Source organism: Tachypleus tridentatus, chromosome 1 (genome assembly GCF_004210375.1).
Source record: "Tachypleus tridentatus isolate NWPU-2018 chromosome 1, ASM421037v1, whole genome shotgun sequence".
NCBI classification, from domain to species: domain Eukaryota; kingdom Metazoa; phylum Arthropoda; class Merostomata; order Xiphosura; family Limulidae; genus Tachypleus; species Tachypleus tridentatus.
The window spans coordinates 165952134-165976367 of record NC_134825.1 but is presented as its reverse complement, the minus strand read 5'-3'; the positions used below and the strand labels follow the sequence as shown (position 1 = coordinate 165976367).

At 32.6% G+C, this 24234-nt stretch overlaps 1 protein-coding gene across 1 annotated transcript; it reads right to left on the bottom strand.

Moving 5' to 3' along the window:
- Positions 1-4394: 4394 nt before the first annotated feature.
- LOC143233432 (uncharacterized) lies at positions 4395-23925 on the bottom strand. The gene is made up of 7 exons (XM_076469649.1): positions 21592-23925; positions 16754-16830; positions 15298-15441; positions 11757-12022; positions 10545-10787; positions 5892-7133; positions 4395-4851 (listed from the first exon to the last, which is right to left on the bottom strand). Exons 1-7 carry the CDS (start codon positions 23694-23696, stop codon positions 4537-4539), a joined length of 4392 nt encoding a protein of 1463 aa, XP_076325764.1. The 5' UTR covers positions 23697-23925; the 3' UTR covers positions 4395-4536.
- Between the last annotated feature and the right edge of the window lie 309 nt (positions 23926-24234).

The window sequence follows — 24234 nt, the reverse complement described above, 5'->3', positions numbered from 1 at the left end:
TGAGAATCATATGCTTTAAGATACATGGAATGGATTAGGTGTAAAATCGAACGTGATGCCTCAATCGACATTCATTTTGACAGGTTGCAGAAAGAATACAGATTCAAAAATTACATCTACTGTGCCGCCATCTGTTGATTGTGGTGAATAATACAATTGTTAAGTACCCCACACATGATCTCAAACAAATTTTCACTGATGATATACCAATGGTTATATTTTGTGCTCATTAATGATATGCACAGAAATACTCACAAAATACTGAATTTTCTGTAAGATATATTTTTAATTGTATACTTATCCATTTCAATAAAACAATACGAAATAACTGTACCCTCGTAAACTCTATCCTAACGTTTCTTGCTTATGCTATAAAGGTAGCCAATGTTTTATATTTGATAATAAATTATATGCTACGTGTTGCCAATACCTAGATGTTAACATATCATTGTTTTCAAACCACCCACTTTCTCAAGGTGTCTACATTATTCCTATTAATTTTATTCTACTAAAATAAAATACTTTACTTGTACACCCAGTGAGCTGGGCCAGAGAGTTCAGGAACCGAATACTGCGCTATTAAGGGCACCTAGTAACAATAACAATAATAGTAACATTACAGCATCGGTCAGATGTCCATGATTAAATACTGTCTGTGCTCGGCATTGCCAGGTGGGTTAAAGCGTTCGACTCGTAATCTGAGGGTCGTGAGTTCGAATCCCTGTCGCACCAAACATGCTCGCCCTTTCAGGCGTGGGGGTGTTATAATGTGACGGTAATCCCACTATTCGTTGGTAAAAGAGTAGCCCAAGAGTTGGCGGTAGGTGGTGATGCCTTCCCTCTAGTCTTACACTCCTAAATTAAGGACGGCTAGCACAGATAGCCCCCGTATAGCTTTGCGCGAAATTCAAAAACAAACAAGCATCTGTCTGGTGATGATGGTTGCGTACTGTTGCATTCATCTGATGAATATGATTACGTATCATTACTCGAAACAGCAACTGCCGTTACAAAATAATTCTATGAAGAATGACAAGGCTAGTTTAGACTCGAATCCTAGCAACCTTTCCACAAATCACCCGTTTAAGCTCACCAAATATTCAAAAGTCCCTGGGTGGGCAGACAGGTGATTTTACGGTCACACTGGTTGGAGAATAGGATAACAAGCACATTGTGCTTATTCTGTAGCAATTTGAGTTAATTTTTATTTCACCGTCCACTTTATGCAAAATAAATTTTCCATTTAGGAAAAACCATTTTTCCTCCGTGACATAATAGCAAGTTTTGCGAACTTGCAACGCTAAAATCTAGGATTCGATTCCCCGCGATAAACACAACAGTTAGCCCAATGTAGTTTTATTCACAAAAGCAAATAAGCTATTCAAAAAGAAATAGGCCCGGCATGGCCAGATTGTTTGGTGTGTTTGAGTCGACAAGATATTAGAAATCGATAAGCCTAAAATGTTTTATAAAAATCAAACTGCGGATATTTCTTTGGGTTTCGCATTCCTTCGTCCATTGTTTTTCAAAATTAAAAGAGTTCGTGAAAAAATATTTCAGATCTATACTTCGACTCTCTCAAAATAGATGCTAATAAGATTTCCTTAAATACCAGAACTCATCTGTTGGTCTGGCCGACGAGAGACAAAGATTATTTATTTACGTAATACTTACCAGACAATACTTTATTAGAAATAAATATGAAATAACCGCAATTCTCTGGAGTTCACGATCGTTTTTATTTATTTATTCATTTTTGCAATTGGAAACGATTCGTACACACGCATGCAATGTTATATAAACGTCGATACGATATTTTACATCTGTAGGCCTAAGAAATGTTATTAAAACAGTAACCTGAAAAATAATTCGTGCTTGTTTTTTACGTTGAAAATGATAATTTATTTATTTTTAAAGTGATGAAGAACATTGATAGTTTATCGTTTGATATTCGTGTATCGATACAAGTTTATTTCTGTGTAATTTAATATTAGGAAAAACAGGTAAATTGTAATGGTTAGAAATAGCATATTGATATCGATTAAAATGTGTATCAGCATCCAATTGGAAAATTGAGAACCAGGATTCCTGTTCTATGTTTAAGTCATGTAATCACAACATGTTTGGTCAGTTTTATTCGTGTATTTGTTCTTTTTTTTTTTTTAATTTTGCGCAAAGCTACACGAGGGCTATATGTGCTTGCCGTCCAAAATTTAGCAGTGTTAGACTAGTAGGAAGGCAGCTAGTTATCATCACTCACCGCCAACTCTTGGGCTTGTCTTTTACCAACGAATAGTGGGATTTACCATCACATTATAACACTCCCTCGGCTGAAAGGGCGAGCATGTTTGATGTGAGGGGGATTCGAAGCCGTAACCCTCAGGTTACGAGTCGAGTGCTTTTACCACCTGGCCATGCCAGGCCTTTATCCGTGTAACATTTTACAATGTCGAACTGTAAGCGTATATAGTCTCCAAGCAGTTTTACACGTAATTCCATAAATAAAATCTATCTTGAATTTAGTTAGAAACACACACAAATGTATAAAGTTCTCTCAGATCGGCTGCCCTCTGTTTCAGTCACTATTTTAATACTTCATGTCAACATTAACCACCAGTACGACATTGTACTTAGTCGAATGAATTAAAGATGTCACAATCGATGAAATTTGTCCCCCTCTGCCTCAAGAAATGTAAACAGCATCCTAGTATTCACACACCACCCGTTTAATAAAAATAATTTAATACTGGAACATTACTTTGTAAATAGAAACTGGGAAGTTGTTGAATAAGTTTCAACAAAATGTTTAGGAAGTTACAGAAGCTTGTGTTGTTTGAGGGTGCCAGGTAAGTTAGGACTCGAATATTAAATCGATAATTGAGGTTTGAATCTTCAGTTACAAAAATAAACGAACACAAATATTGAGCTCTTTTACAATATAGAATTATATAAAGATGATGCTATTGTTACAGCGATAAAACACCTTTTTATTGTTGTTGTTTTTTTCTCTCTTAACAATGTAAATAACGTTCGGATATGATACTATAATCGTGTTCGCAGGTTGTAGGCCTACTCTCGCTTGAAAATATCAACGTGCATGCTTCTTTATAAAAATACTTTCACGAGATGTAAACCTCGGTCCTTCAGACGTATCAAAATGAAGCCAAAAAAATTGAAATGGATTAACTTTTTTAACCTATTAAGTTGTCTGAATAAGCCAAGTTTCTGTTTGTATTATCTTAATGACGTGAAAAGTATATTGAATGTATTTACTATGAGTTTCCCTCGGCCAAATTTGACAGTCCAATTTTATCACTGGGGCTGTTCATTAAGTCATCCTGTCACATGATACAAGTGGATAATTTAGCGTAACAGGAAATCACGGTCTCCATCAACAGTGCCTTCACTGTCACCCACCAAGAAAAAGGAAACAGTATTGTTATATCGATAAAACAGACCATGTTAAAAAGACATTAACAGTCATATTATGTTTGCATATAAATATTGTTTTTTAACCAAAGGTGTTTTATCCACTGCTAACTAAAAAGGGAAAATATATAAATATCGTTTTTAATACCAGAAACAAACGACCTTATAACACCAAAATGTTTTTATTTAATTAAACACTCAACGTTTCGTCCTACAGCTTCTTCAGAAACGTTCACTTAAACAAATGAAACTGACAGTCATTTTGGTGTTATAAGGTATTTCATTATAACGTATTATATACACTAACATGCACTACAGAAACTAAATGTTACTGAGCTACCTGTTTTAGCCATCAGTAACTTTGAAGTTGTAAACTAAAAGTGAAACAAGTAGTCAACATTACATATTACCAACTTGTGGACTGCTGTAATGAAGCAGATGGGATTTGACCACCCTTCTTTGGAAGTATTCAAATCCCCCAAAGTGTGAAAAAAATCCTAGTTTCTTTCTATTCTATGCAAAAATAAAAATAAACCTTTTTTTTTCCCCCAAGTATTTTGCATACTAGTCACCAAACGTTTTGGTAACCACAATATTTTATAACTGTTTCCAATGTTTCATGTACAAATAATACCACACATTATTTTTTTCAAGTAGTATTTTTTTTTAAAAATAAAATACTAGGAACACATAACAGCAACAAGATAGTAATAAAAAAAAATTCAACCATCAGCTCGGGTGCACCATCCACAGACTCTAGTAATATTAAATTCACCGATACTTCAGCCTCATACAAAACGTAAGAGCTAAAAAATAGTCAGTTCTCTGTTATTAATATGAATATACACTACTTTTAACTATAAAACATTCTAATAAGATAGTGAATGACCAACTTGGTATTAGTTGAAGATCAGTTAAGTTTTAATCAATAGAAATATACTATTGTTTTTGAAGTACAAAAGAACTTTGCCTCAAAAGAATATAATACATACATAAATTATAAAACAACAAATGTTTATACACACTGATTAATGTCAGAAAATTAGTGCTATACATAGACCTGTTTTTCTTATATAGACAAAAAAGCTATTTCACAGTTTAAATAATTTATGAACTTTGTTGTTCTTGTTGCTTTAGGTTTCCTCCCAGAAATTCTGATAAGTTCTGATCCATTGCTAGCAAAGCTTGTAATGTCTCCAAGGGGATCGCCTGATCACTAGGGATTTGTAATGTGGTGGTTCCATCAGGATTTTGAACAATTATCACATTGCCAGGTAACACTTGATGTTCACCGATTTCTCTTACTTCTGGTTCATTATTGTTTAACTCGTCTACCTGTTCATCTGGAAGCATCACCTGTCTGATCAGGGAAGAAGAGTTCTGTGAACTGACCAAGGACAGCAATTCTCCTGAATTTCCAATCTATAAAAACAAACATAAACAGTTCTCTTAGCAAAAGATAAAGGTATTACATATACTAGCAGCAATCATTTCATCTGAAATGTTCAACAAAACAAAACATTTTATCGAACCCTCTTCTGCTACCTTACAATAAGAATAAACTGCTACAGAGTCCTAGTTATCATTCACTATATCAACAAATTAAAACAATTTAACAAGTTGTCAAACTAATTATAATTATAACCTTCTTATCTCATCTAAACACTATTAGACCAGAAACAAAAATTTACAAACTACTTATCAAAGAAAACATTAACTGTTAAAGACCAACCACTTACTTTTGATGGCACAAGTATAGAATGTTAGTTCAACAATCTTTAATAACATAGTTTCTTAAATTTAGTTTCATTATTAAAAACTACCAAAACTACAAACCAATCAATTGAAGAATGTTTTTTTTATCTTATTATGTTCTTTTTCTTAAAATATTTAAACATTTTCTTTCAATTTATATTGGTCAACAAGCCTGCATTACAGATAAGCGACTCTAACTGAACCAAGTCCAACAGTGCATGTCAAATTTCTGTTAACCCTGCAATGAGTCTGATTTCAAATATTCAATACAAAACCAGGAGATCATAATTAGTTTTCAACCTGACACTATACCATGCCTTTTACAACTAGTTCATCTCAGATTTTAACAACCCAAATGAAATCCAATATTAAAATTTGAAAAAAAATTATACAGTAACATAATGAAGAATGGAATGAAAAAAAAAGTATTGCCACATATATTCCACAATTAAAAAATATTCAGTAGCTAAATTACACAAGCCAAAATACATTTAAGTAATAACAAATGTTATCTCTAACATAATTAAGTTGTAGCTAGATTTTTGACCATTCTATTCACTGTTAAATAATAAATCTTAAGGGTATTAAAATATTTTATTTTTTTGATTTACTTGATTTGTTAATTTGGTTTAATTAATTTCTTATCCAAGAGGGAGAGACTATATATATTCTAACAATAAGCACTGATAATTAATACTACTGGTAACCTGTTGATGGTAATTAGGACTGTACACCTGTACTGGTAGTTCTTGCTGTTGATTTTCATTCTGTCTCTCTTCCTGGTAACTTCCCTCACCAATGAGTTCTTCTTCTTGAACTTCCTGGTAACTTCTCTCACCAATGAGTTCTTCTTCTTGAACTTCCTGGTGTTGATTTTCATTAACCATTGTTTCATTGTGCTGGTGATTGTAAGTTGATGTCTTTTGATGATTGTCGTTAGTATTTGCTTGTTGCAAGCTTTTCTGACATTCACTTTTATTACTGTTTGGTATGTTAAGAAAACTACCTGATTTAAGGTCTTGTACAGAGGTTTCCTGAGACTTAGAACTAGTCAGGTGCACACGAGCAGTGTCTTTCTTTTTATCATAACCTTCTTTGGAAAAACAACCCTCTGAGACTGGGATTACTTGGTTAACCATGGATGGAAGTTGTACATTTTTTACAGAAATGGTGCATAACTGCTCTGCTCTGCTAGCAAATGTAGTAAGTTTGTCATTTGTTACAGTATTAGTTATATTATTGTGAAATTTTGCTTGATGAGAAGGTTTATTAGAGTTGTTTACTCCAAACCCTACTTCTCTTAAATTCTGGCAAGTTTCTTTGTCTCTTACTCTATCTTTCATTACAGTTTCTCTTGAACATGAAGGGTTACTTTTTATTTCTAGGTTTAAGGAAACAGTTTCAGATAACATGCTCACAGTGTCTTTGTTACCACTATTCTCAACATCTGTAACATCACTGATTCTACAATTAGCATTTAAAACCTCATAAGGAAGACTAGACACAACATTAACCTCTTTGCTTAAACCTGTGGGATTTTCTAGCCGTGGTTTCTTATGAGGAGGAGAAGCAACATTGCCTTCAACAACCTCAAAAATGTCTCTCGTAGACTGTTCAAAGACTGGAACATCAGCATGTTGACAGTCTGCAAGAGAAACTGAAGTGTTTTCTAATTCAGAAGCACACACAGTGATGCTGTTATTTGAACTACTTTTAGGTAGTAACAAGCAGGATGATATAGCACTATCACGATTTGAATCACATGAATCAGAAACAGCAACAATATTGGGATTATTCGAGGCATCTCCAAAGTCTTTTGTGCATTTTTGATCAGAAATAAAGTTTGTTTTTTCGACAGAAGTCTCTGTTTGATGAGGGTTCTTCCAGGGCTTGGTCTGATAGACTCCCACTGATACTCCAAGTAATTGAGCAAGTTCTTCACTATGAATCTAGTAAAAAACAAATTTCTAAAATTCATGAAATATGTAAAAATAAATATTCAAGATAATATTAATCTTGGTGTGTCAAAAACCATTACTGAATGACAGAAAACAATAAGAAATCTATACAGTGTACTTCTTTTTAACTTGAATCTTCTGATAAAGAAAAGTAACACACAAAACACCATTAATAAATACTTAAAAGCAGAATACAATATGATGACTGTTGACAAATATACAATAGTAAACTGGACACAAATGTTGAAGTAAAAAAACAAAAAATAACCTTTTTCGTTAAATTCATTACAAGTATACTGGAAAATATAATGTCTCACAAAAGTACTTACCTCCTACCATCAATGTCACATTTTGGCGAGATACAAAAATGTAAACAATTTCTATTCTAATTAACTTGTTTTTATTCAGAACTTTAGTGATCAAACTTAACACTGTTATGTGTAAAGGAAGTTGAATGTCAGCAACACATACAAAGAATATATATAGATTGAAGCTTGCTGATTGCAGAAGTATTCAGCCTCCAAAGTACTTGGTGGAAGCATCCAAAAAGATTCACAGCAGTAATTGCTGCCAAAGGTGCTTCCACCAAAAGTACTTTCTTTAGAGGTGGAAGCTCCTTTGACAGCAATTACTACTGTGAATCTTTTGGATAAGTCTCTAACAGCTTTACACAAAGGGATGGTGTAATGTTTGCCCATTCTCTCTGGCAAAATTCTCCAATTCTGACAAGTTCATTAGGGATCATTGATGGACTGCAATCTTCAAGTCATAAATTTTACATTGAATTCAAGTCTGGACTTTATCCAAGTCTCTGCTGATGAGAATCATCCCATAACATGATGCTTCCACCACCATGCTTGGCAGTGGGAATGATGGTGACTGGGTGATGTGCTGTTTGGTTGGCACCAGATGTAATGCCTTGAATTTAAACTGAAAAGCTCAATTTTTGTCTCATCTGACTGCAAAACCTTCTGCTGCATGTCTGCTGTATCATTTAAATGTTTTATCTCAAACTCCATACAAGATTTAAGATGATTCTTTTTCAGTAATGGCTTGTTTCTTACCTCTTACCTATACAAACTAGTTTTTGATAGGGAATGGGATACTGGTGATGTATGAACACAGATATTTCTCAGATATGGAACTTTGCAGATCTTTCAAAACCACTGTTGACTTAACAGTTGCATTCCTAACCAGTTTCCTGCTTGTCTGGCTGCTTCATTTGGAAGGATGGCCTGATATGGGTAATGACTGGTTAGTATGAAGTACATCACACTTCTTAATGATGGTCTTCATTGTATTCAAAGAGATAATCAGTGACTTTGAAATTTTCTTGCAACCATTTCTTGATTTGTGCTTCTCTACTACTTTACTTGGTGGGTTTAAAGTATCACAGTGTGAATTGTAGCTCAAACAGATGCATTTACACTTACGTCAAATTAAACCACTTTAATTACACACAGACTGAGACCGTTACATTAATTTTGCATTCTTTGAAACTAATTTTGTTGCACCTGAATTGATTAAGAGTTGCTCCAGAAAAGAGAGCTGAATACTTGTGCAATTGAGAATATTCTAATTTTTCTTTGAAAATCTAACCTGCACCATATCACCCTTTTTTTTTTTTTGTTTCTTGATTTGAAGTAGATTGTATAAATTCTAAAGATTAAATAGCATCGAATATCTCTGTCTGTTCATTCACTGTTGTGTTTTTATATTGTCATCCAAGTTACAAAGCAAAATATGGGACAAATTGTAGTTTTATACTGTTGAAAGAAACTGAACATGGGAAGATAGATGTAACATTGATAGCAAACACTATATAGAATATCATGAAATGAATTTTACCATACTTATACCATAGAAACTGCATTTGAAAAGCCATAAAAAAATCCCTAAAGAATGCTCTCCTAAGAAGCTAATAATTTTAAAATTTGCCTGCTTTCAGAAGTTCCCAGTTTGGACTGCATTAAAGAAAAAAATTCCTACAACAGCCACTAAGATGCCAAAAGAGATAATAGAACAATGTTTATATAATATGTACACTTCACAAGCCAAGCCTAATGCATAGTAAGTGTAGGCTTTAGAACCCTACAGAGCATTCTGAATGTCAAGTTAATCTGTTTTGTTTTTACTCAAGGTTACTATGAATATTTGCCACAATCCCTAATTTTGGACTGCCAATACAAGGGAAGTTGACCAGCTAGTAACATCCACCACAACACTTAAATTATTCTTTTACCAACAAATAAAGGAATTGACACTCACATTATGATGCAATGGACAAATGGCTTGCAAGTTAGGCAGTGGGTTTCAATCCCACCGATTGCAAATCAACTGCTTTAACCAACAGGCTAATTTTTTTTGCTGAAAGTGAATTTTGACTTGAAAGAGAATATAATACAACCACTGTTCAATTCTTGGTTGAAAACATTAACACAAAAACAAAATCTGACAGTCTGTGAAGTTACCATTAACATATTCTGTCAGTCTTTCACTAGGATTTCAAGTGTGATTACTGAGGGGAAAGTTACAAACTTAATTACAATTTTTATTATAAGTTTCTTACATCATCCCAACTCTGTGCAAAACCAAAATCTGACATCAGTTAAACCTTTTAATGTACAAGTTCCTACTAACACTGTCATAGCTAAAAAAGATAATAATAGTAATAACATTAAACTGTGTCATAATTTAATGCTTTACATACAAACAAACAAAAAGAACTTAGCATTATTGTGTAGCCGGGGTAAGACATTTGTAATTCATGTATAGGCATTAAACTTCATTGTATCTTATCACCCGTTAATTTTGCATTATCAGAAACAACAACGTTGAATTTGTTTTTTCAATTTGTCAGCGTAACATAGTTCATTACTCATGCATATTAACAACTGGAAAAACAACAGTTGTTTACGATAATCTCACTTGTTTTAACACTGCATTATATAGTATTTATTTAAATTAATTTAAAAATCAGAATAGTTTCCTAACATCAAAATAATTTAAATTTGGGTTTCCAGTTATGACATACTTCCCAGTACTACGTAATCAAATATACCATCCAAAAAAAAATATACACACACATCTACATCGGTTTAAAACTTACACTGTTCAAGCATTTCAAACAGTAAATATTCAGTTCTCACATTAGGAAGGTGCCATGAAAATTTGATATTTTGTACCAACATGGAAAAAATTTATTCCCCTTTCAACCTTTTCAAGTTTACCACTGTCAGATACATAATTAAATATCAACATGTGTATATTTGGATTTTATTATGCACCTTAAAATAAATCTGGTACTGGGAAAGTTCTTTATTTGATAATAATTAAAGAGTTAGGCTTCATAACAGGAAAAATAAAGGCATTTAGTTCTCTTTCATTTACTGTAAACATTACCTTGATGCTTGAGTTACTATTTTCTACACTGATGTCCTCTAATGAAGGTTTGAGACAATCTTGTGCTAACTTGCGAACATATGTGATCAGAGCAGTTAGCTGGTCAAACATTTCGACAATGTCCAGTTCACCAGCATCTTCTTTCTGAAACTTCTTCAACAGGAATTCCCACAGAGAGATCACTCTGACAAGTCGTGGTAAAACTATCTCCAACAAATCTTCATCAGTGCAATGACGAAGAACCTACACAAATACAGGGACAGTAATTACAATAAGATGCTAATCAGAGCAATGGCAAAGAACTTACATATATACATACAGAGGGTTGGTAATTACAATGAGATATTAATCACAGCAATGACAAAGAAGCTACATATATAGATGGATGTTGATTAGAATAAGATGCTGATAAATGCAATGATAACAAAACCTATGTATTCCTGAAGATTATAAGTAACTAAAACAAAAGATGGCTAATCATTGTTCAGAAATAAATAATGTACATAAATAGTTAAATCCAGACAATAAATAAAGAAAGCAAATCTTCAAAAAAGTTTGTTTTTGAATTTTGAGGAAAGCTACACAAGTGCTATCTGCATTAGCCATCCCTAATTTAGTAGTGTAAGACTAGAGGGAAGGCAGCTAGTCATCACCACCCACCACTAACTCTTGGGCTACTCTTTTACCATCGAATAATGCGATTGACCTTCACATTATTATGCCACCATGGCTGTAAGGACAAGCACGTTCGGTGCAATGGGGATTCAAACCCCGTGACCCTCAGACTACGAGTCAAATGCCTTAACCCACCTGGCCATGCCGGGCCCCATTCAAAGGAAGTAATAACAAAGAAGCGGCATATGTACATATGGTACAAGTTCATTCAATAGAAAGAGAAAATAACGTATACAGACAAAGAAGACAGTTCAGAGGTCACTGATGTAACTGTACTTCACGATTATACATACTCCATTAGTAACCATAAATGTTTTCACACTTGCAGAATGCAAAATAAAAACCCCAATGACTAATTGATCTCTTGTACAGTTTTATTCACTATATTATACACACATCACTGTACATGGAGAGACAGATCAAAAAAGAAAAAGAAAAAACATCTTTAATTTACAAAATTATAAACTTACATCTACAAATGAAGAGAAAGATCAAATAAGAAACAGGAATAACACACACATCTTTAATAACACATACATCTTTAAGCTTATTCCTTCTTCTAATTTTTGCAATATTAACACGCCTTTTTGGTTTCTCCACCGGTTGAGGGTTTGTGGTTGAACTTTGTGTGTGTAACAAACTCTGAGGGTCCTTGCTCAAATTTTCAGCTTCTGTTTTCGATGAAGTGGGTTTATCTTCTGATAAAGGGTCAAGTTTTTCACTGGTCATGGTTTCGGTGATTGAAGTAGTCTGTCCACTGGGTGTTGTACTGTTAGAAATGGCAGATGTGTTGGAATATTCATCTGTGAAAAAGATAAAGAATTTAAACTGTACCTGAAGACAAATTCATCCCATATTAAATTTATTAGGGCAACACATTTATTATGTGAGCTAAATATACGATTTTAGCCTGAACTATAGGTATCTAACAAACGTGTCAGAAGCCTACAGAAATATTTTTAAGTGATAGATATGATGTATAATAACTGAATACTGATATTAAACATTTTTGCACTATTCTGAATCAAGTTACACTACAATCAAGCTAATCTTTATATAGTTACAAGTTACAATATAATATTTTCATGTTATACACAACACAATTTAATCACTGTAGTCTGTACATATAAAACAAAATCAAAGTAGTGTTTAATTTCAGAACTGTGGTTCATGCACCCAACATATTTATAAAACATAAATTATCATAAAGGTCAAGTTAAAACTTAACTCATTTCAGAGTGAATGTAATAAATAATAAAACAATGTGTTAGGCCTTTTTTACACCAGTTACTATTACTGTGAAGCACTTAATACAAACAGAAAGTAGTAAAGAGAACTAAACCCATTTAAGATAAAATAGTAGTAGTATAGTAAAAATAAAACAAAGCTACACCTGTTGTGACTACCATGTGTATTGAAACCCAGTTTGTATCATTATAAGCCTTCAAACTTACTCCTGAACCACTAACCATACAAAAGGAGATATATACAGACATTACAACATATTTGTGGATTTCATATCTTTTAAATACCTGGGTGCATTGACTTGACACACTAAACTTATCTTGAAATACAAAGATGTTTTTGTGAAATATTTTTAAGAAATACAATTCTTATCTTTCTTGTAGGTTTCAGTTACTGAGTTTTGTGTCTTTATAAGATCCTTGTAATGCTATACAATAGTGACTACTCCAAGAAACTGTAAATATGTCTTCGTTTTGATTTAAAAACACTACATCCAGTTTCACTGTGTTTCTAACAACTGACTTGCAATGAAAATAATGTTTACCACACCAAAAATATAAACAAATTAACTTTGGTTAAATGTTACATTTAAGACTAAGTACAAACTGTGCCAATTTTCTTCATTTCAAGAGAAGAAAACAAACTATACATGCCATAACTCTAAATTTACCAAGAATCTTAGTGAAACCAAACAAGCTTTCAGTAGGTCAGTCACAGCACCAGGTGATTTTTATAAGGAGAACAAACTTATTTTAGTCTTAAGACTTTCATATTCCATTTGCATAATATCTAGAATTTTCAAAATGAATATCAGAAGCATTTTCAGGTAAAATTTTATATTTTATATCTTACTTTCTCTATCATAACACTAGTGGTAGCAAAATCACCAATGTGCAGATAAAGAGTCAAGAAAAAATTATCTTTGTACTCCAAATAAATATAAAAGAATATATTTTTACTTAAACCAACATTTCTCCAGAGTTAAAATGTGTAACATATATAGTTATATATATTATTAGTCTTTGGTGGTTCAACATGTGAAGGAGTGACCTATGTTAACATGAAGAGTCTCAGATTATTGTTATACTGAAAGTAATACATAACATTTAAGATACTCAAAATGTGATGGCCTTTACTCTAAAAATATAAAATGGCTAATTATGCAGTGCTCCCCACATACAACACCATTGCTTTCTTGTCTCTAGTTTAGCCTTAAGTGTTTTGATTGTCTGATTATTGTCCAAAGTTCACAGTTACAGAACTATTCTGTGCTATGGTATTAGAGTTCTTTTATGGGTGATGGTAAGTATAACTAAGAGATAGCTGAGTCAGTGAAACTTTTTAAGTTAGCATCTTTGTCAGGTACAAAGTGTAGGTAGTATTAATTAATTAATTTTCTGAGGTAATATTTAATAATTGTTTAGTTTTGTTTTTACAATAAGAGAGTGAAAAGCAGATGACTGTTGGACGTTGCATTTGTAAGTTATTTGTTGAGGTTACAGAGATTTCTAGAACTCCTCAGTGAAAGATATAAATAGTGGGAACCAGATGAGATCACAGACTGGGAAGAGAGCAAAAAGTAACACCAAGAGAAAGAGAGCTTCAGTCAGATGAAAATTAGACAAGATAAAGTTAACACTTATAGGAGCAAATAGTTGATATGTTAAACCAAGATTAACAGTTTTCTGACTGTTAATGAAAATACTATGTTTTGTCAAAGGGTGTTCTGAAGCATTTGGAAGTAGGCCTATATGCAAAAAGCACGTTTATTGGAAGTTGGCCTAAATATGAAAAAAACAGATGAGTATCAAATTTCAGGATACAACTGTAGTAACTCAAGGAGCAGCATAAGTGAATTATACACCAAAACTGTCATGACAAAAGAAACAAAAGAGACAGAAACAAAGGAATAGTGAATTACACACTGAAAGTTTGAGATAAAAACAGAGAAATATAATTGAGCCTCTCAACTGAACCCTAAAATAACTGAATTGGCCTAAGTGGACTTTTGACAACACAAAAACAACTCTGTATTGTTTAAAATACAACTATGATATACAATGTAAAGAAGTTTTGTACATATGTTTAAGTTGTTTTGAATATATTTTCTTAAAATAAGTGGAGTGTATGCTGTTCATTTATCATCAAATTTACTGCCAACAAGTCACAGACAGTGTAGAAAAATGGTTAGTCCAACACACCTATATATTTAACTTATTATACATATATATAGTATATGTATACTCAAAAAACTAAATTTTCAACAATCTCCAAGAAAAATAGTCTTGTACAAAAAACAAAAAAAACCTCTCTGGTGAAAAACAACTAAAAAGAAATGATAAAAAAGTACATGACTTTATATTTATGTCGATACATAGTTTTCTATTACATGACTTTATATTTATGTCGATACATAGTTTTCTTTGAGCTTTATAGCAATTATGGATTTTTTTAAAAAGTTGTACGTAACTACTGTATTAGGTAATGCAGCCAGTCCATTTCCTTGGAGGTCTTATAATACAGGTTGCCATGCCACCCCCCAAAACCCTCATAATAACCAGGGAGCAGCACTGTATTATGTATTTTGCTTTTAGTATTAAGATGTATTGCATCTATTCAGCTTAATACAGAACATTTCAATCACAAATGCTTTAAAAAAATTTTATGATCATATGAAAGTGCTTGCATAAAAAAATCGTTTTCTGACGGAACTTACCAAATATTCTTATTCCATTTTAGAAATACCTCGCAAAATAGCTTTATCATAAAGTACTTAACATAAGTAATAACTATACAATGACATTAATAACAGTTGGCAGTGTTATAACATTACCATCGTATACACTATTCTCTTCTGTGTCGGGGAGACTGCCGTGTGACGGATACTGTCGATAATGACGAGCCAAGCCTCCTTGGCCAATGTAAGCTTTATCACAACTTGTACATTTATGGTTTCTTGGGCGGATTGTGTTTGCACCTACAATGAAAGTAAAAAGTAATTAATATAAAAGGAATAATTTTTCCACACTGTAAAAAAAAACATGGAAATTTAATTTTTTTTAGCTAGCATTAATCTTTGTTTATAATATAGTACAACTGTTGTTAATTCTAACCAAAAGATTGATTTGGGTACAGTAAATAAACAACACTGCAACTGAAACTCTGAAAAAAAATTGGCCTGTACAAACATTATGTTAAAATGTATGCAAACAGTATGTATTCCATATTCCACTGTGGTCTGCAGTTCATGCATTTTACATCTGCATGTACAACATAACTAACGCATGAAAAACACAGGGCCATTGGCTATTTAAAATTATCATTGGTATACACCCACCCTTAAGTAAAAACTGAAACCCATCTTACCAAATCATGGATTCCTCTTTTAAACTCTTGTAAACACTTTAAATTTCTATGGCAAGTTATTCCATAAGTCAATAAAGTCAATTATCTTCAGAATATAACACAAACAAATAGGAAGCCTTTATCCTCCCCCCCCATCAAAAAAGAAAAAGTGTTAGATGAACAATTACTTCCATTAATCAGTTATCTACAAGCATCAGTTGTACCACTTAATATCACATAAATAACTAATGAAAATTAATACATCAAATTATCCTTTTTTTAATTATTTCAACTATTTAAGTAATGAAAATACTGCCATTATGATTTTTATTATCATTTTCGATTAAATAAAGGTCATTCAGGTCAATTAATGTTTCTGATAATTACTTGATTATGTCTTAAAGTTTTTACAAGTCCAACAGTAATTCCTGTATGCTGAATCCAAAAATATCCATTTTTCTCCATCGTGTACAGAGTTTTCATAATATATAAAGACCATAACACAGTTTTGAGACAAAAAGATGTCAATTTCACACAAAAAATATCACAACGAATGTTTTTCCCTTTCATTCAGTTTATTTGTATTTCTGTTAAAAAACATTCTTGTAAAAAATGTTCATTGTGCTAAAATAAATAATAATTTGATCCAAGTAAGGACTTTTTTCTTCCAGATTTGTAAAAAACACTCCTTACATGATAAAAAAAATGTATGTCATTTTTAAATCTGTGTAGCAGAATTATGGAAAATCCATTATTGAAGCCAAAACAACTTTTATGAAGTTTAAATTCACAAGCCTGTGTTTACAAATTCAATTAATTGGCCAGCTCAACCTCTGAATCTTCTTTTCCAGAGAGAAAATAGATTACCTTAACCTATCCCTTTTAGATAACCTTTAGATCCATGGCATCATCCAAGTGATCTCCTCTGAACCCTTTCCAATTACATTCTTTTTTAGACAAGGAGACTACAATATTCCAAGTAAGGTCAAACTGCTGATTTGCATAGAGATGAGTATCTCTTCTGATGTATAGTCATCATGTCAGGAAATACATTCTACAGTTTTATCAGCTTTGCTACTAGCAACAAATACTACCTTTGATGGTTCGTGGTAGTTGCTATGCCACTATCCTTTTCTTCAGTAAAGCTACAGTTGCATTATGTTCATATAAGTTTTTGTTGCAAACACAGTATCAAACTTTGTAGGTTTTTATGGTTACATCTTTTTTCACTAAGGGTAAAAAACAAGACTATAAATTAAGACTATAAATGATTTCATAAACCCCACACCTATACCTTATGAACAGCTATTATAAAATCTTTAAAGCCACCTAAACAATGTACCTAATAAAACAAATAGGATCTTTGGTTGTGGACTGAGTACATGTATTAAAATGAAATTAAGGCTTTGGACACCTTATAAATAAGGTATTGCATTCTTGGACATTGTTCAGAGAAGAACTACAATAATGGTTACAAGTTTCAAGGTTAATATACATCAGAAATCTCCTGACACATTCACTGGAAAATCTCCCACCAGGTTTTGGCCAAACATTATGGTAAATTATAGGGAAATTGTGTTTAATAATATATGGTACATGTATATAACTTGAAATGCATACAGAGCACTTTATTCACAAAACAAAATAAAATGAATACAAGCAGTATACAAACTATTATAATTAATAATGTTTAGATACTCAGATCCAGCCTCAACCACCACAGAGCCCTACATGTAGTTAAAATACAACTTTCAAGGCCTCTCATAACATTTGGCAAAAAATAAAGTGAAAGAAATTATAAAACTTGATAATGTGACAAATTTGTTAATGAATCAACTTTAACAATCACTCAGAAATATTTATGCATGTCTCCTAAACGTAAGGAGCCCTAGACAACCAGTTCTGTGGATACTTTATAGACAGAATAAAGATGACGGTTCTGTAACTATATCACTGAAAATCTTGATTTTCTTGTTTCAAGTCTTTAGGATTTCCCCTACATGTTTTTATTCTTAGAATATCTTGTTTCAGAAGCTTTTTCATTATACTTGACCCACATTCTTTAACCTCACTAAGTATAACACAAGAGGAGCATCACTTTGGAAGAGTTTGAGGAACATTTATATATAAAACATTTCTGATCAACCAATACAGTTTCATCTCTAACAGCCAAGCATGTATTCTAGTACCTTTCACTTTTGAACAGCATTTGCTTTGTCCTGTCCTCTTCTGGAACTTTTACTATGAAATATTCCTTTGTGGCATTCCACTTCTTGATAGTAGGCACCAGATTTTCTACTGTGGTCAATCAGCTGCAATTCACGTGCCTCTCATAAAGAGACACAGATTCAAATCAAATTTTGGTTCAATTTTTTTGGAAATCTTCTATTTTTGTAACTCATCTCATTGAAAAGCATTAAGGTTTCCACATGAAATTCTATAGTGCATCTAGGCCAGTTCCCGATGTATCATACACCACAAAGTTTGTAGAAAATTACAGAGAGAAAACCTGTACAGTTATCTTCATTCAGGGACACCAGTGATCTAATTCCAAATTACTTTGTTCAGATTTAAACCAACACATAATACACTTATAAAACCTCAGAGGGATGACAATTTTTTTCCTTCAAGAAATGCATAAATTTGTTTTCTTATATTCTTTCCTTAGATATGGTTAATAAGGAAAATCAAAAGGTATTTCCAAGTAACCTGATTTTGTATATTGGAACAATATCTTACAAATACATCCAACTGCTTCACAACTCTATCAGTAGTGACTTCTTTATATAATAAGGGGTATATGGAATTCTTTTCTTTGTGATCCAATAGTTTATTTAGCAGGTGAGTTCCTTAGCAATCATAGGTGATATGCAATACTTTTATTGACACTGTTGCAAAAAGGGCACTTACAATGGTATTTAATCAGTCTCAACTGAAAACAAAACCTTCAACTTTTAAAAACAACTTAAATTAATTTCAAATAGGATTTTAAATTATAATATACAAAACCTAAGCTTACTCATAACAGTTAGTGAAACTAGTAATGAAATATATCATTTCAAGTGCACGAGTCAAAGATAAACAAATATGATGTTCTACACATCCCATGATTCATTAGTCATTATCTGGAAATGAGTTAACCCTTAAATGGCAGCCATCATTAATTGATACTGCTACCTACAACACTACCACTGTTTAAGGGTTAAAAGAACACACAAACCTGTCAATTTTATGGAAAGTGAAAAAAATTTAAAAAATAAATAAAATGTGCAACAAAATATTCAGTATTTTTCATGTCATTATTCAAGCCTTTTATTATTTTATGGCATTGTGTATATGTAGTGTGAAATATCACTGATTTAGTCAAGTTCTCATGTAGTTTTAAATAAAAACATTTCAAAATCATATCAAAAGTCTTCAAATGACTTTCAAAATCAAGTTCCTGGACTAAAACAATTTCAAATGCAAATCATGACTTTAAGCAATTTTGTAATAAGATTGAACTTGAAAAATCTCTTTCAACCATTCCTGCTCACTCTGTTTCATTAGGACAAAACTGGTTTACCTTTTCAACACACACAAACATATTCAGCTTTCATTTTAGCACCAATTGAACTGTTTTCCTATTAAAAATCAGCACAAGGTTTCTTCATATTCTGGAGGCCCTTTCTGACTCATGCCTGTAGTTCTGCAATGTAGGCTTAAAACTGCTCAATATTCTAACAAAGCCCTTAGAAGATATTATTTTGTGCTAAATGGTAAAATTACTCAGTGAAACTATGGCATTTAGTGTTAATTAAAAACATTCTAATTTTAACAAGTACACTTATCACAATGAAAAATGTTGATATTATGGATGTTACTAAGACTTAGTTAAATGTAGACAATTTTTAATAAAGAATTATGCATTCTTCAAAAAGAAGGAAGTGTGACTTTAAATGTACAGTGTGAGTTTACAAGTTATTAAAGTTCAGGATATTAAAGAGGTTGAATATACTTAGGTTTCTCCTAGTGGGCACAGGAGTAGCAGGTTTTTGGTTGAAATTTGTTGCAGACCAGCAGATGAAAGTGAAAAAAATTGCTGAGAAACTTTACGGTGAGATAATGATTACAGGTGATAACCCGGTTACAATTACAGAGGATTTGAATCTGAGGATACAGGTTGAGATATTTTATGGTTGAACTATGAGATAGATAGTTTTTTAGAAACAATCAGGGTAGTTTTCTTCATCAAGTGCTCAGAAAGTTTATCAGAGATAATGCTATTTTAGATTTACTCTTAACTTCTAATATGGAAAGAGTTGAGAATGGGGAAGATCTGAAAGCGGGTGATAAATGTTCACTTAGGATTGATATTTTATCACACATGTAGCTCAGGGATGTTTGTCACAAATGTTACAAAAGTAAACTATGAAAGGATCTACATTAAACATCTGTTGTAAACCAAGTTACTGAATTAAAGGTAACAATGTTCAGAATGAAGTATTTACGTATATAAGATAGACATGTTACTTAAGAAGAAAACATGGCTGCACATAAAAGACTAGGTTGCTTCATTAAAACTATAAGTCACAGAATTAAAGAAATGTTTTATAAATTTTTAAAGTTTAAACTGTTTGCTACGATGACATACTTAGAGAATCACAAAAGACCTAAAAAAGGCATTAGCCAACTGAAAACTGAAAATGTAAAACATAACATTACAGGTCTCTTCAAATACATCGAAGGGAAGCAAATTGTTAGGATAGGAATGATAATGTCACACATATCTCATGATCATGAGATACATAGCTTACTAATTTCTACTTTTCATCAGTTTTTACAAATAAAAATTTAAGCAGTAATCCTGAATAGTTCTTAGAGGGTGTGTTTTTCTTGTAACAAAGCCACAAAGGGCTATCTGCTGAGTCCACAGAGGGAAATCAAACCCCTGATTTTAGTGTTGTAAATTGTAGACTTACCACTGTACCAGGGGGGGCGGTTGTGAGAGGGAAACGTTATTGGTGACCATGTTTCTCAGTGAATGTGATTCTGATATCTACACAGTAAAAGACATCTATGATTTCACTGATAATGTTAGAAACTTGAGGTTTTATAATGACATTTATTTAGTCAGTCTTGATATGAATCCTCTCTTCATTGACCTGAACCCTAAATAAAATTATTAACCTTTATGTAAATCTGGATTTCATTCTGTAATACACTTATTTATATTACATCTCATTATCTGAACAGGTTTTCTAGATGCACACAAAGCTGTGGAACTTAATTATAACTTTAAAATTCTTCTGTAATTATTAATTGTCACAAAATTTTGTATTAATTAACTGTAAAAGTGAATTAAATGAGAAAATGAATTGTAATAATGATTATTTTACATAAATACAGTCGTGGGGTCATCAAATGGAATACCTCAAGCCATGTATTCATACCATGTACCTCAGAGCAACCTTGTTACTATTAAAGGTTTTATTCGTGTTAGCCTGTATGTTTTTGTTATAACACCCTGGTAAGCCTCTCATGTTAATATCAGAATAAAGGTGTTTCTGTTGCAAAGACAAAATAGAATTTTACAACAGCTTTTGTCTTTATATTTCATCATATTTGACAATTTCATATGACAATTTTTTGTCTCTTCTAAACTTGTCCATAAATTTAATATCTAATTAAAATTCAGCTAACTTACTCAAATGAAATAACTTCAGTGTTAACAGAGATCATCAAATCTCCTGATACTGTACAAGTTATTACCTGGGGATAAATATTTGGGTCCGTGATTCACATTTCCGGATCTTCATCACTCATCTGAAAATCAGAATACCCTCCATCAGTGTCATCATGAGGGTCTTCATTAAAATCCAAATGATGAATCCTCTTATAATCCTGAACCATGTAAGATGGAGGTTTGGAAATACGTCCTGACCTAGTTCGTGGACGATGCTTTTTCTTTATTTCTTTTTCTTCCCTGCTAATCTCTTGACTTTCCGTTTCATCATCAGGAGCATCTGGAGTTTTTTTAATATTCCATATTTTTCGTGGTCTTCCTCTTCCTCTTTTTATCCCTCCTCTGACAGAAACATCTTTACTGTTGTTACTGCTCTTTTCTTGGAACTCGGATGGGTAAATAACACGATATACAATACGAGTGTTTGTGGCAGGATTATAAAGAACCGAACTTCCACCACCTTCCGAAGCTTTCGAGACGTGCTGTTGCTGCAAAACGTGTGCTATCTGTTGTAACTGTTCCTGTGTTAGGACTTGAGTTGAATGATAAGTGTTCCCCTGCTGAATTATTTGGATTGGATTTTCACTGGAACCTAAAGGTGCACTCCTTGCCTTCAGTTTTAAGGATGTTAGAGATTTCTGATTTAGACCCTGCACTACTTTTACGTTATTTGTTAAAGACTGAGTAGCTGATATATTTGAATCGGTTTTTGAAGTGAAGGTTAATTTATGAACATTTGGTTTTGTTGTTACCGAAGGTTTGAACGCTGAGGTGGTTGTATTAACTGATGATACTAAAATTTTCTCAACATTATCTGAAGTATTGACTACAATGACATCATTAGATAAACTATTACTACTGTTTGTTAAAACTGGTAGTGGAACTGACAATGTACCACCCTGATTTACTATTAAATTTGATGTCCCATTTAATACACTAGCTATAGTTAAGTTTTGACTGTCAGCACTAACAGTGTTTGAAATGTTATTAGAATTTTGTAACGGCAAGGCTACATGGCCAGTTAACTGCTGAATGGCTGAAGCCTCTGGTAGAGACACTCTATGTACATCTTTTGAAAGGGGAAAACTTTCAATCTGTTTTGGAGCAACTTCTGACAATGATTTTTGTGTCACTGATAAACCTACAGGCTGAGTCAATCCTGGAGAAATCCCAGATAATGACTGTGTATTCTCTGGCAAACTCTGAGTTAAAATAGTAAAAACTTCTGAGGATGACACTGGTAGCGGTATACTGGTTGTTTCTGATATTGTATTTGTGTGCCTACTGCTAACACAACATGTGGAAAATATAGAACTAACAGGCACAGTTGTATATGAAACATCGGACAAAGATTCTGTGGTTGAACTTTCAGAAAATCCTTGCGTGATTACAGGCAGTTGGTTAATGAAGGAATGATTTTCAGACAAATTAGGTGCAACCAAAGATAGGTTGTCCACAAAACTATCAGATACCTCAGGAATAGTAACAATAAAGCTCTGTAGTCCATAAGAATGAACATCATTGCTTGCATTTAGGATATCACCACTGCTACTAATGAATCTCACTCCAGAGCTTCCATCAATAGCTACTATTTGATTAACTAGTTCTGGATATACCGTATTTACACTTTTATTTCCAATCGACAGTACTGACGCTGGGATGTCTAAAGGAGTTCCTTTTTTGTCACTGTCACCAGTGTTACTAGTACTGATATTAGAAATAGCATTATTACTATTGGTACTGAAATTTGGTCTGCTCATCGAACCTACTTGTAAATGTACATTAGACTGTTGATTAACATTCACGTCAGAGTTTATTGAAGAATCTGCCACACTCGCAATCATAGAGAGTTCGTCATTTCTTGAAAATTGTCCTTGGTTATTTCCAAGAACATTTTGTTCATTTTCATAAGTTACGGTAATTTGTTCAAATTCTCCAGATGCCTCTTGAAAGGCCTGTTGCAGAATATCTGCTTCAGTAATCTCAGATTGAACCTGGTTACTCTCATGTTTAATTCCTAACGTATCGCTAGAGCTAACAGTTACACTGTTTAAACTCCCAACACACGCCGATGTGACGATTATACTACTACTAGTACTACTGCTACAGTCGCTGCTTACTACAAGCTCGTATGATTCGTTAAGGGTATTATCATCTGCCATGTTGGATAGCAGATACAGGTCATTGGTAAATTCAATTTTTTTTAACTTAGGAATTTTCTTCAATATTCTTGAATAGTTATTTTTTTACGTTAACTTACAACGAAAAATTACCTTTAACACACAATGAACATTATTCTAAATATTTAAAAGCTGATTCTCTACACGTCATCATCTTTTAAATGCAGCGTGTAAACGACAAAATGATCATGTAAGTATAAAGTTCAACAAATGACCAACAGATGTCGTGAAATTGGCAAGTTATTGACGCTAACAAATTAGAAAAGTTATAACTTAGCGCATAATAAATATATATATATTTAATTCTGTGCAAAATCGTTTGTATATTTTCAGGGTGGTTATCAAGGTCAGTGGAATTATAGAAACTGATATGTATTAATAACGACTGATATGTAACAGATTTACTGTTGTACATTTATTTTAGTGCCTACTTCTGTTTTTGTATAGTTTTCTTTTTTACATATGACGTTCATTCTTGACTGTTTATTGCACAAGTCCCGCCTGTTTTCGAAATTTTTCG